Raw genomic sequence first — 20,028 nt, 5'->3', positions numbered from 1 at the left:
AAGGTTAAAGAGACAACAGAACATGAGTACAGTAATACAAAAGAACAACTCAACTTAGTTGTCTTGGACAACAACTTTATAAACAGTTATTGTAATTTGACACTGGCCCAAAAACAATCACAGTACAATAGGTGGCCCTATATTGCATTAGGCAAAACAATAATACTCTGATATAGAATTATCCATGCTCTGCCCACAAATGCATGCATCTCTCATAGTTTCTGTCAGGTTGGACCAGCTATACAGAACATGGACAAAAACTCCATTCAGACTATTTAGAATTGTACTTCAACACTCGGTTTTGTCAAAATAGCTAAAATAGATGTGTTTTTAATTAAAAAAAAAAAAAATTAATCAATAGTAATAGTAATAATAAAAACATTATCCTAGACAGTAAGAATTGACAAGGTAAACCTCAAACTGTAACTTCTAACAGGTTTCACAGAATATAGTTCAGATAAACCAAGGAGGATTTTTTCCCTGTTGGCTATTTAGACCACTTTTACTTCTTGTTCTTGTTTGTTAATATATCTGTTTTGATTTTGTTTTACCTTCATTCTGTTGTCTTTGAGTGCTGCTGCAAGTAAACTGAATAACCGGGTAACAGAAATACAGTATAATTTCTGACAATCTATGAAGTTTAACCTGACATTGATAGTCTGCATGACAAATGACCTACAGCTTGCATATGAAAACAAGATTTTCTTAAGAATATAACTTAAGACTTTCAGAGGATATTTGAGAATATTTCCTAAGTCTTTTTATGAGAATTACATTTAAGAACATTCTCACTAATTTCTTAGTATTTTTTTCTTAGGAAACCTTTTGTCCCCTTGTCTGTATCTACTGTGACACAGAAAAAAGCCTTGTTGCTGAGAAAAAGTCAGACTTGTTTCTCAAAAAAACGAACACAGTACTTTAACTGCAGCTTAACAGGCTGACCAAGGCCTTTATGTCACAGTGCTGCATCTCAACCTGGCAAAGTGAGTTTGGTCCTCGCTCACCTTGCTCTCTCTCTCCAGCTCTCCTCTCAGCCACTCAAAGTCGCTGTACCTCCTCCTGACGCACGACTCTTTCAGCTTGAAGATGGGAAGGTTTGTCTGACAAGGACAAGCAAGAGCAAACAAACAAGCACAGTTCAAGTTAAATCCAAGCATAAACTCAAGTTAGTACCAAAAGAATTAGTCATCTCTGCTGTGCACATAACAGAACACAAGTATCTAAACCTCTGCCATTTCAGGTAAGTGTGCTGCAGATAGCTCTGCTCATAGGACAGCTGCTGTTTCAGTGTTCATAATTACATGCTATTTAATCTGTAAGCCTTGGCCTAAATTTTAAGATAGCATAGCTTTAAGTTACCAACCAAGGCCCTGTTTTACCTCAGTTATTAGACAGCACATACAGTACTGTGTAGACGACTGAGACCACCCTTCATTTACTGCAAAAGCCATTAAGTACAAATTATCAAATAAATGTACAGTGATATTTAAAGTTGGTTGCATTTTCTGCTTCTCAATATCCAAAGCACGTTTCATATTGTTGAGGTATGGGCTATGGGGTGGTCAGCCCACTGTTCTGAGAACATTAGCAGCTTCTCTGTCGGGCAAATTTTCTACTTTTTTGTCTATTTTCTTTTCTCAGTAACAGTTTCCCAACAGCTTCACATTCTTTCATACCCACAGAAATGAGTTTTTGATACTGATTTTCTCCTCTTTCTCTCTTTCTCTCAAAGATGAAGGCTTTAGATGCTTTTTATCTGACTGTGATGGTTTGGTGGTCTACCACGTCTTACATAGTTGTTAGGAGCCCCATTTTCTTGGTAACTTTCAATAATGTTTTCAAATTCCAGTTTTGGAAGCTGCTGTTTTCCCCTTCCTTGTGCTAGTGGATAATCTTCTATCTAATCATCTCAACAATCTCTCCTGAAACTTGGACAATCTGTACTTAATGGCCTTTGTGACCGGAAATGAAATTAGATAAAAGGGGGGTGGTCTCCAACTTCTGTACAGTATAGTACATTGCATTTGAACAATATTTTTTTAAAAACTATATTCAAACTGTAACTGTTGCTGTACAACAGATTGGTAAAGTCATTCTAGATGGATTTAAATTCAGTAAAACTGGTAACACACAGTGCCGACTAAAGCATCTGTGTAATCGTACAATATTGTGTGGTAGAGTTGTTTCCCCAAAGATGGATCCAAAACGTCCATCAACCCTCACATACAATGAGAAGAGCGACATAATGTGGAGGGTCTCTATTCAAGGAGAAAGCTGAAGAGGCAAAAGCCAGCAAGAGCAGTGCACACACACAAACAAAGTTCTGATCGATACCGCTGCATATGAGCAGACCTGTAAAAAAAACCTGCAAAAAGGACCAAAAGATTAAAACAGGAGAGAAGCCTGATAGTTCGAAGAATGAATTAATGATGAACGGCACAAATGTCTCGACTGTCTGCTTTGGGAAAAAGTCGTATTTGAGGCCCTAATTAGGTATAGAAGGCTGAAGCGTTCATCGTTTCCCTTTTTACCCCTCCAGCTCTTCCCTTACCCCATCCTCATCCTCCCCCCAGCTCTCTGTATGCTATAATAAGTCACTGCTCGCCCTAGAGAGAGCCTCTTCAGCCAGTGCTCATCGCTGCTCACATTGAACAACGTCGATGAAACACAGCCACGCTCCTCTCCACACCCCCCTCTCCAGCTTTTACCAAACCAGCCCTATTTCTGTTTTCCACCTCCAGCTTTCTCAGACTTCTCAAACCTTAGTCCCTCAATCTTCCGTTTTCCAACTCTCCAGAGTTCACAACTGCAGCTACTTGGCACTGCGTTTCCTCTGCATTTAACTTTTCCTGCCGCTGAGAAACTACTACACTATACTGTCAAAGGGAATAACAACTGCCAAAAACCCTGACCTACAGTTTGTCAATACTTTTTTAAGCTTTTAAGCACAGTTAGGGAATTGTCATTTAATTTTATCTAACACTTTAACCCCTACATTGTAGGCTTATTATTCAGCTAGCAAATAAGATACTGAGTCAGAGTCAGCAATCAGCCTTAATTTATATTATTTACAGTCAAAACAGCCATTCAGTACAATTTCACTTTACAGTGTCAGAAACAAAGCAAGAAGCTAATATAATTAATTAATAATACAACTAAATACAATTCAATTTTTGTACTTATTTTATCTACGTTTTGCCTTTATTGCAGCTTTAACTCTATTTTGCATCTGCAGGGATATTTTTGTACACTTTCAAAGTCCAGTCTTAGAAGTTGGTTGCATTTTCTGCTTCTCACAATCCAAGTAATCCTAATAAAAATATTCAACGATGTTGAGGTCTTGGCTTCTGAGGTAACCAGTTAATTGTTCTAAGAACACCAGCAGTGTTTGATTTCTATTTCTCAGTAATGGTTTTTGATATCTACACATCCTTCAAGACCCACAGCGTTACCTTCACACAGTGGAAGAACAAACACTGTAGACTTGTAAATCTTTTCAGATCTGAAGCAAGAATTTTTTTTTTTACCATTTTTTTACCATCTCCAAAAGATGAAAGCTTTAAGTACTGTTTATCTGATGGCGACAGTTTTGGTGGTCTGCTAGGTCATGCATAATTGTTACAGAGTAAATGGGACTTCCCCTTCCTTATGCAAGTGGATGATCTCAGAATAATCTCCTGAAAAATGAATAACTTGAACTTAATGGTCATTTTGACTGGAATTTAAATAAATAAATTCTTTGACTTTTGCACAGTACTGTACAATTCTGTAACTACTATGAATTAATGAGAAATTGAAGTGTTGGCTCACAAGCAGAACCTTGAAGTTTAAGTGGATGGATTTTGTGCATGTTATTTAATGCTTTCAATTACCAACTAAAAGCTAAAACAAAATTTCAAAGGCGCATCTTTTAAAACCCTTACGCAATAAATACAAAGAAATTGTGATTATCTCCAGCACCACTTCATAAGATCCTTTTTTTCCTTCCCAGCCTTTCTAAACACTCCTTCTAAACCATCAAGCCCTAACAATGTCCTCTTTTTTTCTGAGCCATAAGAGATGGGAATTAGCAAGTCCTCTTGTGCGCTATAAGTGTAGGGTTACTCCGGCATTTACCGAACATTTAGGAAGCAGCGTACAAGCCTGCTGCAGTGTTTGCAGTTAATATCATTTGAATGGCAGCCTTCCTGGCCTTGGTTTCCTCTGAGCAAAGAGGTGTAAAGAAGTTAATCCCCATGTCAACTGATCAGGTAATCTAATACACATACTCTCTCACTGTCAACCAGTGAAGGCTATGAGGGTGTATGTGATTAGTATTAGTCAGGAGTGGGTGACCAAGCAGCTTCTGAGCTGGTTAAAAGGTCAATACAGGGCTAAAACTTTTAACCCTTTTCCACATGAAGAAACGCTGTGGTAGTCACTCCGTCTTGCCCCCCAAAATCTAGACTGAAAACTCCAATACATGCATTGTATATGCAAGATTTGCAAAAATATATGTGTCAGCCAGTACGGACACAAACCCAACTCAAATAACGCAACATAACTAGCATTACTAGCTGTAACAGGGCAAATAGTGATCACAGTTCAACATGACTGCAGAAAACTGATAGCAAAACAAGCTACTATTTAAAAAAGTATTCTGGTTAAAGTCAGATCCAGTGATACAGCACTTAGGCTATCCATTTTGCATTTAACTGAAGAGGTAGTTATTCAAAGTGTTTAAAAACAAACATAAGCTACATGACGGCCCACGATCTTGCAAACGACATCACAGAAAACAGAGGAGGAGGACGGCAACGAGGCGCCGTGCAGACAGCTGCGTCTATCTGCGCTTTTCTGAGTTTGACTGGCCTCATCACAGTGCTAATGATCTCAATCAAACCTGAGACGAGCTAAAGAACCAAACAAAACCGCACAACAAAGGCCCTGATTACCGTGGCAACCAAAGTTAACCACACAGGCGGAAGCCGACTTCCACATCAAACACTTGATGATCAGACGAAAACAGCCCCATTCATCTAGCAGCAGCGCTCGCAGCCAGTGCACAGATAGAGGTTATTAAGAGACCTGTCGATATCTTTGTGTTAACTCATTTATTTGTGATGAGAATGATTGCGCGCAGAGTCCGCACAACAGGTAAAAAGCCTGCTGAAGACTGTGGCGGCTTCGATGAAAACAGCAGCAAACTACAGGTTTGCTTAGTTTACAACTTTAAGTGATTACAGTTAACTCTGCAGCCAGCAAAGGTTTATGAAAGAGGCATCACATAACAACTATTACACAAGGGAACTTGGTGTATGCTATGTAATGATGCTCTATTCTTTATAGCTCTCATACTCTAGTCGTGGAGCATTATATAGGTGCTGAACAGTCAACAGGTCAGGTTCATTGGCTAAGTATCAAGCCCTTTTTGGGGTGAACTGGTTGTTTTGAGCAGAGACCCACTACATTGTGAAGTGCTGAGTCTGAAAATGTTGCTTTAAAGCATGTAAACGTGGAGGTCCTAACAAGATTGTCACGAAACACAATATGCCATATGTCTTTTTTGACATCTGCAGAGCTATAAGACACAAAAAAGAACCAAAAAATTTTAAAAATACTATTGAAAACTACAAATATCCTGTTTTGCATTCAACATTTCACATCCTGCACTGCACTTAATCCAATTAAACGCAAGTGATTATTGCAAGGAACTGATGATCCTTTCAATCTTATCGTAATTTATGACGATAACAATAAATATCGTTCTATTGCCCAACCTTAGGTAAACTTCTTAAAAATATCACCTAGAGTGGGCACATCAATGTTGATGGGTGGCGTATTGGCTCAATATCAGCAGAAAATGCAGGATGACATGACTGAGGAAAAAAAAACTAATCTGACACAATTCTGTGTATTTGTTACTGTGGGGTAGCAGAATGTTTGAGTAGTCTGGCCAAGATAACCTACTTTTAGAAACTCACAATGTTGGGGGTGACACATCACGAAGTAAGATGTTACAGTGACGTAATTACTTTTTACTATAACAAAGAGGTGTAACGCATTACTGTTTAATTTCTTATCACATTACAGCTACTGGCTCATTAAGGACTACATTACCTGCGTTACTCCTATCTCTACAGAGCAAGATTAAAGACATCCGATGCATTAAAAACTTAAATTTCATTTATATAGATTATCTGTGCCTGTCTATGTATGTAATTTGCACAGGCTTGTGCTACCTGTGACAGCTGTCAGACTTTTGATTGTGATTGTAAGCAATGCAGTGCAGGCGCAGAAAGCGCTGTAAACTTAACAAGCAATCTCTCCATGCATCTTATCACACTAATATGAAAACAATGGATAAAAGATACTCATGCTAAAAAAGACAGTGTCCCAACATCACCAAAACAGGCCTGACGCGATGTTCAGAAACAGCTCTGTAAGCTTTAAAATTTAGTCATACAAATTTTATGTCATAATAGATCATTTCTAGAGAGGTTTTTCTATTTTCAAACACCATCAGTAAGCAAAACTGACTTTTTTAAAGGCAGGGGCCGTGACAAACCTTTTAAATGATGTTTACTGCATGTACTGCATGCAAACATTTACTGATGTTTAAGTACTGAAAAGGACTATTGGGTTTTCCCTTGTACTTTCCAGCTGGTACAGCTTTAAATAGGTTTTAGAGAGAAACACAAAAGTAACAGAAAGTGAGAATACTTTTTCTAGGAAGTAATGAGTAAAGTAATCTCATTACAATATGAGAGAAATAATAAGCAACTAGTAATGGCATACTTTTAACAAATGAGATCAGCATTGGATGCTCATCTCAAGTGCTTCAATTAAAACAGCTCATTACAAAAGTTGTTTTTTTTTGCTGTAAAAAAAAAGAAAAAGAAAAGAAAAAAGAAAAAAAGAAGGGTTTTCATTCTCCTGTCTGTAAACAAAGTAGGATCCCAAAGTCCTCTCCCATGCGTTTCCAGTGGAGCCAGAGAGGGAGGAGGCTTTGACTGGGGCCAGGTCTAACACCACTCAGCTTCATCATTCTGTAAACAAGCATCTACAACTGACAATTAACAATATTGACCGATGGGCAAGGTTACAATATCCGTATCGGAATATCTGTATTCAGAATGTAATCGGAAAAATAAAAAGCAGCACTGTGCCATCTCTACTATCAGCAAAAGAAAACTTCCTACAAATACCCACATGGTCAGCATATACAATTGGATGCAAAGGTTTAAACAGCCCTCATTAAATTACATGTGAACTTAAATATTGCATTAGTGCAGTTTCTAATTATTTGTTTTTACAAATTGTTTAAAACATAAAATAGTGCTCAGACCAATTATAAGTAATTTTTCCCCTTTATGTTAAATTCAGGGGAAAAATTCGATTATGTTAAAGTATGTGTAAAATATGTAGAAGCATGTTCTCTGTAGAAGATGTGTACTTTTTCCACTTACAAAATTAACAAAACATTGACCAAGAGCACCCAAACTTTTGCATACTATTATAACTCGTTTATTCATACTTCTAGCAAACTAAATCACAAAATGTTACAGAGGAAGGAGCAACATCAACCATAAACTCAGCTCAGCAAGACAGACTGATATGTCAATACTAAAACATATGACATAAGGGCTTTAATAACCTACACAGTGGGACAGAGAGAAAAAGACAAAAATGAGAGAGAGAGAGAGAGAGAGAGAGAGAGAGAGAGAGAGAGAGAGAGAGAGAGAGAGAGAGAGAGAGAGAGAGAGTCCATTTTATAGACATCACCCCAAAATAGCCAATTGTCTGATAGATGTACTAAAAGCGCTTCTTCTTTCAGTCACCCCTCGGCACTGTTAAAAGCCTCCACATGGCTTATGCCGATCTGAGGAGGGGGGCAAAGCCCCAGCCTCCCTCCTCTTTTTCAGATGCATGTGTGCGCTGGGGACAATGGCGTGTCCTCATTAGGAGGAAAGAGAGGGGAGCGGGAAAAAGAAAAAAAAAAGAAACCCTGCACTGAGAGGTCACCACACTCACTGTAAGGGGTTCAGCGCTGGCTATGCATTAGCTTTTAGCGAGCCGGATCAAGTCAAGTTTAAGAGAGCCGCATTTCATCTCTCCGCCCTCCTCTCCCTCTTTTTCAAAATAAAAGTAGCAAAAAAAAAATGGATGCACAATGCCATCTCATCGCATCATATTCCCAAAGAGATGAGGAGAGAGGGACAATGAGAGCACTCACACTTACCCCCCACACACCATCCATCTCTACAGACAGTGTTCCTCTCCCTCTCTCTCTCTCTCTCACACATACACACACACACACACACACACACAAACACACACACTCTTCCACACCAACACCCCCCAGCTCTGGCAAAAAGCTGCCCCCTCTTTGTTCCCACAGCATCAACTCCCACTTTTAATACTGTCATCTCAAGTAGGATATGGTAGCCTTGATACAATATGGTCCCCATTACCATTAAAATAGTTGTCGGGGAGGATGCTGTAGACTTTGGATTACACTTGACTGGGACTGACAGCCAGGCAAGCAAGCCATTTTTATTAATGGCCAAGAGTAAGAGAGAGTGAGAGAGAGAGAGGTTTGGAAATGAAGGAGAATGAAAGGGGGATGAAGAGGTGGAGGTGAAGGAGACGGGGGGGGAGAGAGTGAGAAAGAGGAGAGGAAAGGAGACAAGGAGAGAGAGCTGTAAAAAAAGAAAAGAAAAAAAGAAGGCTTTTCATTCTCCTGTCTGTAAACAAAGTAGGATCCCAAAGTCCTCTCCCATGCGTTTCCAGTGGAGCCAGAGAGGGAGGAGGCTTTGACTGGGGCCAGGTCTAACGCCACTCAGCTTCTTCATTCTGTAAACAAGCGGGCGAAAAACAGACAGTGCAGGCCTGGTCCAGAGAGGAGGTCAGCTGGCAGAACACTTCAAACTAACTTTCTTCCAAAGGAATAGGGCTTAAAGTGATAATTAGGGTAGCTTTTTCTGAATTTCTACATAGTTCAATCATTAGGATGTAAACAGTCATTCAGAGTGGTTTGATGTGAAGCAGTGTGTTGAAGACAAACTTACCAACTCAGATTTCTTTACAGTGGTGGTTACAACAACCAGGTGTTGCAATGTCTACAACACACATATAGCCATTTTATTTACTATCCAAAACAACCACTGAACCGACATGTGTCTTCTGAGTTTTAGATGTAATGTTGAATGTAATGTTAAAATGTGTCAATCTGAAAAAAAATATATATATTTAAATTTTTCTTTGGGGACTATTTTGCCTTCCAGCATGAACCTCTGGCTTTTAGACCAAATTCTTTTCTCAAATCTATCATAAAACAATGTCTCAGGTATCAGGCAGCGTATTCATAATTTTATGTAATAACTTTGTGAGGGAGCACATCTTGGCTGATTGATTTGGAGATGAAGAGAATTGACTTTCTCACTAAACTGTCACTTCAATTCTGCAATCAACTGAATGCTACCCAGAGTAAACAGTATTCTAAGTTTTCTTCAACTGTTTGTATGCCATCATTAACTAGAAGCAATTCTTGTTATGCCTTGATATTCCTTTCTCTGCACTTTATACAATTGTACTATATTTCATTACAGTTATATTTTTCAAGTTGTTTTGACTCCACACATCCTGTCTTGTCTCCAGGCTTTTTATTTTATTATTAGGTTTTAAAACATTATGAAAGAACGGCACAAATATATGCTTTTCCTCTTGAAAAAACTTATTTAAGGTACACAGTTAAACCCTGAGACCACTGTTATACCTCTAAGGGTACATTTACGTTGTTTGTACCTTGATGAACAAAAATATAAATGTTTTTTTCTGATAGTGTATATTGCATCAAGACTGAATTCAGACTAAAATGAATATCCAGAATGCCTCATATTTCAAAAGTGATGATCAAATCTCAAGGCACAATATTTGCCAACATATCGTTACAAATGACAGTATATTGTTTATCAATCATTCAGTAATTCATTGGTATTCCCAAAATATTTGAAATTTTGAATAGACAGGTCTGTTTGTTCAAAGTATCCTTTGGTGTCCTGTTTATAATACACCCTATAAAATCACATATGACAAACATGACAAGAGATTTAAAACTACTGAATAATGTTGAAAGCTAAACAAAAGGCATAAAGAGCCAAAGATGCAAAACCAAATTCATTTGTAACATATGCTGCACTCATGACAGTCTATTTCATGCATGATTCTGCTCATAAAGAAAATTCCATAGTTGAAGTATTCTACAAATCCTGCAACAAGAGTCCACAGAGCCAGATTTGCACTCAGGCTCAGGCCACACAAGTACTGTTGCACTAAACCCTTTAGAGTTTAATAGAAGCAGAAAACTGCAACAGGTCAAAGGGTCTCTTAGTTAACCTCTGCTACAAAGAAACAATCAAATGTTTTGTCACCCCTGCAATCTCGTCCTGCGGACCGATATGGACGTTTTTGAACAAGAGTTGCCAGCTCTGTACAGTGTCCACCTATATTTAATCGCAGGGGAGATGCGACACTGACCTGAGTCGATCTTAGGACGACAACTAAGCGGAGAGGAGGGGGAAGGGGCCTTCTGTGTCATCCACTAAGAGGTGGAATGGGGGGTTAAAATGAGGTCTAGCCCGCCCCTCCACCTCCACCACTCATTCACTTCACTCCTCTCTCAATGAGGGGATTAAGAAGGCAGGCGCTCACACTCTTTCACTCTCTTTCTCTCTCACACTCACACACGTATCATCTCCGAAGTGCGGGACATGAAGACAGCATGAACGAACGGGGGGAGGAACTTATTGTGAGTGCGAGAACCAAGTGAAATTAAAAGATGCCCCTGTCACACGGGACCACGTAATCAATACAGGCGCTGCTGTTAACTTCGACAAGTGTAAAAGCATGAGCTTCCCTTTTATCTTTTCGCATAGCTGCTTACTTCAGAAGCAAATCAAAAGCTGACAGCTCCTCTCTTTCTCTGCATCTTCGAGGCTGGAGAGAGAGAGTGACAGCACCGAGAGGCGGACGAGCGGGGCGCTCCCTTATGCAAAGCAGGGTCACCATGGGCTCCCAGACACACAATAATGCTGATTACACGCATATGCTAATTATTACACGCTAATCAAGTACAGTAGCTTTAGATTTGGACTAATGGCTGGCGATGGCTCACTCTGTAGGTAGAGGAAAGCTATAAATACTATAGGAGAGCTGGAGGAGCCTGCAGTCCATTACTAGACACAAGAGCGTCTGTCAAAACTCATCAGCTCGGGGGAAAAAAATGACTGCTTAAATTGAGAGGGTTGAGTTGTCTTAAAACGCGAATCTTCTTATCTGCGTCCTTTTGTGTGCTCGCTTTACGTTGGAAAGTATAGTTCACGTCAAGAATTAAATTACTTCACAAAACTGCCTTGCAGTTCTGGCAGTACATTACAATACCTAGTTAAAACTTCTTTTATGCATTTTTTTTAAGTAAATGTGAAGAACATTCCACTCTATCAAAGGTTTTAGAGACTTTTAAAGAAAACCTGACAAGGTAACTCATAACTCAGTTATGGTACACTTTAAAGAAGCTGAATTAGAGTTTGAAACAAAAAGCTGATGTTTTTCAGATTTTAACTTGACTCAAATTGGGCCAAAATAAGCTGACAAAGCTGGACGGGAAACTGGATTTTTTCAGAGCTACAGTCTTTTCAAATGAGATCTGAGTCACTTTCAAATGTGGTCCTAGATCAGATACATATTGATTCTTGGCCATGGGACCGCAAAGAGAACGATCAGATTGGAATTCATTTCATTGCATGTCGCTTTATTAGGAACACTAGCAGGGCCTCCCGTTGCTCTAAAAACAGCCTCACTTCTTCAATTCCACAAGAATCCAAAGGCGTTCTATTGGATTCAGACCCGGTGACTAGGAAGGCAACTAAAGAGCACTGACTTCATTGTCAAATTCATGAAAACAGTTTGAGACGAGTTTCGCTTTGTAACATGGTGCACCACCATGCCGGAAATAGCCATTAGAAGAAGGGGAAATTATTTTCTTGAAGGGATGAATATGGTAAACAACAATACTTAAATAGGACATGGCATTTAAAAGCTTGTTAATTGGTATTAATGGATCCAAACTGTGCCAAGAAAACATTCCTTACACCATTGCACCACCACCACCTCCACCAGCCTGGACTGTTGTCCCAATGAGGGTGGGTCCATGGATTCATGCGGTTAGTGCCAAATTCTGACCCTACAGTCTGTATGCCTCAGCAAAAATTGAGATTGATCAGACCAGGCTATATTCTTCAAGTCTTCAGCTGTCCAGTTTTGGTAAGCCTGTGCTCTCTGCAGTCTCAGCTTTGTTCTTAGCTGACAAAAGTGGAACCCTTCTGCTGTCATAGCTCATCCACTGCAAGATTCAACGTGTTGTGCATTCTGAGATGCTTTTCTGCTCACCACAATTGTACAGAGTGGTTATGAGTTACTGTAGCCTTTCTGTCAGCTTGAACCAGTCTGGCCATTCTCTGTTGATCTCTCTCATCAACAAGGCATTTCCGTCCACAGAACTGCTGCTCACTGGATTTTTTTTTCTTTGTTAAACTATTCTCAGTAACCTCTAGAAACTGTTGTACATGAAAATTCTAGGACATCAGCAGTTATGAAAATACTCAAACCAGCCCATCTGGCATCAACAATCATGCCAGAGATAAAATCACTGTGATCACATTTTTTCCCCAATGATGGTTGATGTGAACATTACCTGAATGTGCTGGCCCCTGTCTGCATGATGCACTGCACTGCTGCCACATAACTGCCTGATTAGAGGATTGTATGAATATTGTGTGTTATGTATTAACCCATTTGGGCGGCACAGTGGCGCAGTGGGTGGCCCCAAGAAGGGCCTGGGTTTGAGTCCCTGGCCCAGGTGACCAGGGTCCTTTCTGTGTGGAGTTTGCATGTTCTGTGTGGGTTTCCTTCGGTTTCCTCCCACAGTCCAAAGACATGTAATCGGCCAACTGGAGACAGTAATTTGCCCCTAGCTGTGAGTGTTTGTGTGAATGACCTGTCCAGGGTGTTACTTGCCTTTCACCCACTGAACACTGGGATACGGCACCCCCCTGCGACCCAGGAGAATAAGTGGCTTAGAAGTTGAATGAATGAATATTAATCCAATTATAAAAGTAGGTGTATAGGTGTAAAGGTGTTTCTCTCTCTCTCTCTCTCTATTATGTATGTGTGTATGTATGTATATATATATATATATATATATATATATATATATATATATATATATATATATATATATATATACATACATACACACACACACACACACACAATATATATTGGTGTAGATATTTGCCGATACTGATGTTTTCGGCAGAAGTATCAAAAACAAAAAAACAGAGGAAGTGCGCTCTCTGTAGCAAACAATAATTAAATTGAGCTTCCCTAAAAGCAAAGTGAAAGTGACTGCCTCCTTATAGCTGAAACCTTTTTTTTCCCTCTTGGATTTTTACTCAGTTCTCCCTGCCCACAAATTTGTTAGTAGAATAGTTAAGAGAGATGTGCCATTCTGGAGCTGTGAAATAACATGTTAACAACACTGTTCTCTCCTGAAAAATGTATCTTAGCTCAGGCAACTGTTATTTGAGTGCAGACAATGCTCTCTGTATAAGTATGAAGATTTTTTTTAAAAAAATTTCTTGGATACAGAAAGTGTAAATAATTTTGTTTCCAGAGTGCCGATTCTTGAGAAAGTTTAAACTATACTGCTCAAAATACAGTAAAAAAAACAACAAAAAAAAACAAAAAAACAAATGTTGTTACCACTTTGAAATAAAACTACTTTTATAAAGTGTTAAGTATTAATGGTTTACAATAGTTTACTGATGGTAATTATTATTTAGGTTATAAACACTTTAAAATCATTAAGAAGCAGTTATAAACACAAATAAAAAGTAAAACAGTGGCCTGCTGCTTGCCAAATAGTGAGTCCATATTCATCTACACTGTTAACCCTTAGATCCCGATAGTTACTTGTCTTACTTTGCCAGCTTCATCAGATATTTTAGCAAGGTTACTACCACATAACCACCAGCATGATGTCTTATTGGTCAGAAATTATAATGTGGCCTTCTAAGATCTTAGCAGTACGGTTTACCCTGTTAGTTACAGCATGCTGTCTGGCATCATCAACATTGTCAGAAATACTGATATGATGCTATCAGGTAGTAATGTACACCAGACGTGAAGGTGGTACTATTGGTATTTTCATTAGGGTAGCATTCCAACTGTGGCACAATTGGTAACTTTTATTGGTCTACTGCTCACCCACTCTCAGATATCTGTGGCCTGCTTAAACCATCCTTTCTATCTGTTGCTCTTTGTGTTATTACCCTTGCTTCCAGATAATCATGAGATTTCCTTTTTTGCAATTGCTGAATCATAGATTTTAGGTTTTCCTGTCTGGTTTGATGTTTCTTGGCATCGCAAATGTTCTATGACCATTTTCTCAACTAGTTACTAATACTTACAACTACTAAAAGGGAACCTTTTGAAATGTGCTCACTATTTGGCATAAACAGGTCACTGTTGCCCTTTTTAATCATGTGTTAACCCATTCATAAACCATTTATAAGGACAGTCATATTGTAAAGTGGAACCAACTTATTTTTCTTTTTGAACTTTTGACTAGAACAGAGATAATAAAAAAACAAAAAAACTTTAAAATTTGACCTGACTTATTATGGTGTATTAGTGACACCATACATTGAGGGCATAATTACACAAGGCCTCTTCTACAAAGCCTGGAGCACAATGTTGATAGTTATTAGTCACATCAACTTTAAAAAAAGATTTAACCAACAACCTTGGAGGTTCTCTTCAAACTCTGATTTACGAGAAAAAACAGAACACATTGCAGGTTACTTGTTACTGTAAGGTTAAAAGGCCTTTTACCCTGCTTATACACATATGAGGAAGGAAGCTGAAAGTTGTGGCAGACTAATGTTCCCCCTGTAACCCAATGTTCCTGTTTTACAAGTTCTGCAGAAGGTGGTTACTCATACGATGTCAGCTTTGCATTTTATTAGAATAAAAATGCTTCTCAACTCATGGAAAATGATTAGTAGTTACTTTTGTGAGGCATGGATTACAATCAAGATGTCTCTTGGACCTCCCAGGGCTTCCAACTCATCTGCAATAAAGACAGCAGGAAATCGAGCTGAAAACACACACCAAAAAATTATTGTGGTCCTACTTAGGAAACAGGACATTCTGAAACAAATTCACACACTTGAAAAAACCAGCATGTGTTGTTCCTCATGAGGAACAATCTGACCAAACAGCTGGTCTTAATGTAGGTTTAAAGTCCTGCTTATTTCAGAACTCAAGATTTATATTGCCTAAACACTTTCTGCACAGCCTAAGTCCCTCCCAAATTCAATGGAGGTGACAAAGACTGACCAACACATTTATTTCAAGCAAACCATAGCAAGACGCAAGTATGAACATAACTGAACTCAAACATGTTGAGTGCTATAATATCCTACATTAATTAAAACCAAATGTATTGTAACTATCATTGATAAGCTTGTTCTAGAAATGTGGCTGTTGAGCTGCTCTGGTTGAATGCACTGGTAGTGTTGGTTTGTGGGGGAGGTGTCACCCTGTGCTGTTGGAGCAGGTAGAGTTCATGCTTGTAGGAAAAGCCACTTATGATATGGTGGACATTTTAGGACATCCAAAGACCATGGCATCTCGGTTTCAGATATCAGACAGAATTACTTTGGATCTCAGGAAAGAGTCAAATTTAAGATCTCACACAATTGGACCTCAGCTGAAATGGCCTCAAGGAAAGCATTCTTAAACAAATAAGCATCAGGCTAAGCAGCAATGGATACCACATCCTCAGACAAAACGGCCTGGAGAGTAGAGTTCACGTCATATTCGCAATTTCGTTCTTTCTACAGAGATTAATCACAGTTCTGTGACCACATTATAGACAGTAACAGTATGCTACAACCACAACCTTTACTGAATTGTGATTTTATTATGTTCTTTTATTTGATTAAGCTTCAACTCAAGCTATTACTGTGTTTTAGCGATTGCCCAAAATTATGCGAAGAAAAAGTGTACAGAGCAGACACAAGACACAGGTTCTTAACTTTGAATGGAAGTTAGTCAAACATGCAAATGTCCAAAGGTTTGTGGACACCCCTTCTTATTAGTGAATTCAGCTGCATTGAGGTGCACTCACTGCTGACACAGAAGTTCAAATGCACACACAGCTTGTATAATCTCCACAGAAAAGCACTGACAATAGAACAGGACGTTCTGGAGCAGCCACACATGAGCCTAAGGTCACCATGTCCAATGCCAAGCGTAGGCTAGAAGGGTATGAAGCCCTCAGCAAGAGCTGTGCAGAACTGCATTCTCTAGAGTGATGGAGCACCAACCAATACCTTTGGAATAAGCTGGAGTGGAGTTTGTGATCCAGAACTACCCATCCAACATCAATACCTGATCTCACTAGCGCTCCTGCCACTGAATGCAATCAATCCTCACAGTAACATTCCAACATTTAGTGTAAAGCCTTCCCTGAAGACTAGAGACTAGAGAGTTACTGCAGCAGATGGGGAAACTGCTTTTTAATACTCTTGTTTTTGTAAGAAACACTGGATGAGCAGGTGTCCACAAACATTTGGACATACTCTGTGTGCGTGCGCATGTGTGTGTGTGTGTTTGTGTGGGTACATACACACACACACACACATAAATATATATGTTGAGGTGTGTGTGTGTGTGCGTATAGATATTCTTTGAAAACTAAAAAAACAAGTCTACAAAAAATGTGTACTAAAGGCAAAGAGTGGACTCGCTAAGTACTTAAAAGATATTTTAGTTCTTTAAGTGGTTCCGTGTAATTTGCTGTTAAATATTTTCTTCTTTTTTTGACTAGAAAGTTAAAAAGATATATGTGCACTATGGATTGAATAAAAATAATAATAAACACAGGTCATACAACTTCCCTAATGAGAATAAGAGGACCACCACCTGTCGCTGCAGGACACCAGAGAGACAGAATGTGAGACTGCTGCTCATCTCGCCACAATATGGGTGCACTCTCATTTGGAGAGCCCTCTCTGCTCCATCACCACTGACAAAGCAGCAAATCGGGCACTCGGCACTCTACAACTCCAGTACGTTTTAAATAAATAAATAAATTATTTAACCAAAAAAAAATATAGAAAATTAAAAAAAATAAAGGTACAATGGCAGACTTCAGACGCATCAAAGGCAGCATGCGACTTCTTTGCCCTTCCAGACAGGTAGTATTTATGCAAAACAAGAGAAGAGAACATAGTATAAAGAAAATTGGTTATTTGGTTATATTAAATTGGGAGTAAGGTGTCAGCAGCCAGGTCTGTGCTTAAAGGTTTAGAGCACAGGTTTTTGTAAGAGGAACAAAGCTCCCTCAGCCCCTGCATGACTTCTGTACAAATGTGCTAGGTTAATAAACAAAATTGCTGTTGGTGTCAATGTGCAATGAATTATCCTGACAACACTTAAGTTAGACTGAAATAAATATAACTGGACGCACGTGCACAACCATATGCACGTACAATGCTTATGAATCAGTATTTGCCTGTTATAGGCTACAGTAACAGGTGCTCTAAATCTAAACAGACAACAAAAACGCTAGTATTTTGGCTCAACGGGTGACTTTTTAAACAAGGTCATTCAAACAAGGTGCTACAGTTGCACCACTGGTCAGAATGTTCAGACACGAACATAGTACAATGCATCAAAGTGTCAACAGTAACACAAACCAGGGCACAGCAGTGCTGGTACATTCCCTGTTTATCCAATTAGCTGCTATGTAGACTATTACTACAGGCTGGCAAGTTCAAAAACTCAAAAACTCAAAACAACCTCTCCCACAGAGAACAAACTAGAAATATTGGGCCTGTCTTTATTACCTAATTGGATACTTCAGTCACTAGTTATGTTCTACTGCAGGGCTTTATCGCTGTTCCAGATGTACATCTAAACTTTGGAGAAGCTTATGTTGGGATAAGAGTACCTCAGAATTTTGGTCCCTCTGCAACTCAGGGTCTTCACAGTGAAACATACGCTTAAGCCATTCTGACTTTCAAATTGCTCAGTGATAGTGATATGATAATATTTGCCTTCATAATTACTTGATAACACAGCTCTACAAAAATTCCCTGACCACAAGTAACCAGCCACACTAGTTAATATATGACCAAGTTTTAACAATTTTTATTTTATCACGTTAAAGATAAATATTGTCATACTGCCCAGCTCTTAAAAACGTTCTTAAATTGTCAGTTCTTAAAAGAAGCTTACCAACTGCATGTTTGATTACAAAAACAGCATAATTAGTCCTGTTTAATTGAGTTAAGTGCAGTACAGTATGTAAAATGTTGGATACAAATAAATTAATTCTTAGTGTTTGATGGTATTTTAAACCTGTGGGCTTTCTTTGTCTGTTCTAACTGATGAGATGTCAGAAAAAATAAATATTGTGACAAAGTGTATCGGAAAAAAATTCCTTGATTATTCTGATAAGACATTTTGTCATATCGGTCACCTCTAACAATATGGCGTTCTGTAGATCATAACGCTGCAGTTAAAATATGTGCTCACATGCAAATCCTTGTTTCAGAAAAGACAATAACATTGAGTTCACTACTAAGGTTTTCGAAAAGCTAAAACAGTTTGCTCTTTTTAAACTTCCTAATGTCACGTGTGCCTAGGTTATGTAGATCGCCTTCGGGCCATCACGGTCACATTTCGTATCTGTGACAAATACTATTATCTTACTCATGCATACTGAGGGGCGCGGCCGGGATGTGGGAATGCAATCTAGGCGAAAACTGAATGAGTTCATTTTTTTCAGTTTCAACTTCATAACTGGGTAAATTATGTGACCAGAGTGCTTCACGAGCTAATGGCGAGGTTTAGATAACCTAGATAGGCTGACAAGAAAAAGACCACGTAACTTCTACCAGCGGACAACTAACTGTCTTGAGTTGTATAATTAAAGGAAATGGCAACACAATACGAACTTTTGGAGACTAGGTTTAACAGCAGATGCTTAACGGGACAAACAATATTGTCAAGAGAGCTGAACTAATTCCAAAGCTGTTTAAAAGTAGAGGACATCGGTCAAGTCTGCCAAAAGAGACTTAATTTGACTAGGTTAGTGAGGTTAGCTGCTTATCAGATGGCAACATTCCACCACACTCCATAATGCCTGATAAACGGCTAGCATGCTAACCTAGCATGCATCTAGCAATTAAGAAAATAAACGAAAATACCGCTAACTATATGTCTATACTAAATGTAAGAGACGTCCTTTTGCATAGAAAATGAGAGAATGGTTAGCCGTATAGGCCGAGTAAGCGGTTTGTTGACATGCTTAGCTAGTCAGGTAACCTAGCTAGCTAACATAGCTAATAGCGAGCAAACTCTGCTAGCTAGGTACACAGTGACAGCAGCTTTTTGGGTAGCGGATTGATATATGTAAATATTGCCCTTTCACGGTGACCAGCGGGTGACTGGTTAGTAAACAATCGTAGTGTTTTAACCAAGTTATAGGCTGAGCAAACGCCCCTTTGAGGCTAACTTGCAGGCTAACTCAACACGGCCAACACCAGCCAGCGAGCTGCTAGCCTGTTTCTCAGCTCACCTTCAGCCTGATTTCATATGTAGTGAATCTCCCTCGACCGACGCCGACCGTCTCGGGGTTGCCGACGTCGATCTCTAGAAAGTTACTCGGCGGTCCGTATGCATCGCTGAGGTTCTGCGGTTTGGTGTATAGTCTCCTCGTATCCGCTACGGTATCCGCCATCGCTCCCCGTTAAAGCTTCAGCGCTGTAACAACAACGCTAGCGATTTGACTTCCGATCAGCTGAGGGGCAGCTGACACTTGGCGTTGTAAAAAAACAACGTTACTTTTCTCACCGATGTCTAAACGTACCATATTGCGATTAGCTGGCAGGACTGAGACCCAGTAATCAACCA

The 20,028-nt window shown here is 39.2% G+C and overlaps 1 protein-coding gene across 1 annotated transcript in view; it reads right to left on the bottom strand.

The window, feature by feature from the left end:
• Nucleotides 1-19,891, bottom strand: part of snx3 (sorting nexin 3) — a 26,196-nt gene extending 6,305 nt beyond the window's left edge. The window contains exons 1-2 of the mRNA XM_036582317.1: nucleotides 19,694-19,891; nucleotides 1,005-1,100 (exon numbers count right to left, since the gene is read on the bottom strand). Coding sequence (XP_036438210.1) covers nucleotides 1,005-1,100; nucleotides 19,694-19,855 — 258 coding nt within the window. The 5' untranslated portion in view covers nucleotides 19,856-19,891. The remainder of the gene's footprint in view (nucleotides 1-1,004; nucleotides 1,101-19,693) is intronic.
• Between the last annotated feature and the right edge of the window lie 137 nt (nucleotides 19,892-20,028).

This window comes from Colossoma macropomum, unplaced genomic scaffold, assembly GCF_904425465.1.
Source record: "Colossoma macropomum unplaced genomic scaffold, Colossoma_macropomum, whole genome shotgun sequence".
Lineage (NCBI taxonomy): Eukaryota > Metazoa > Chordata > Actinopteri > Characiformes > Serrasalmidae > Colossoma > Colossoma macropomum.
Note: the sequence above shows the minus strand (reverse complement) of the source record. Positions and strands in the feature narration are given on the sequence as shown.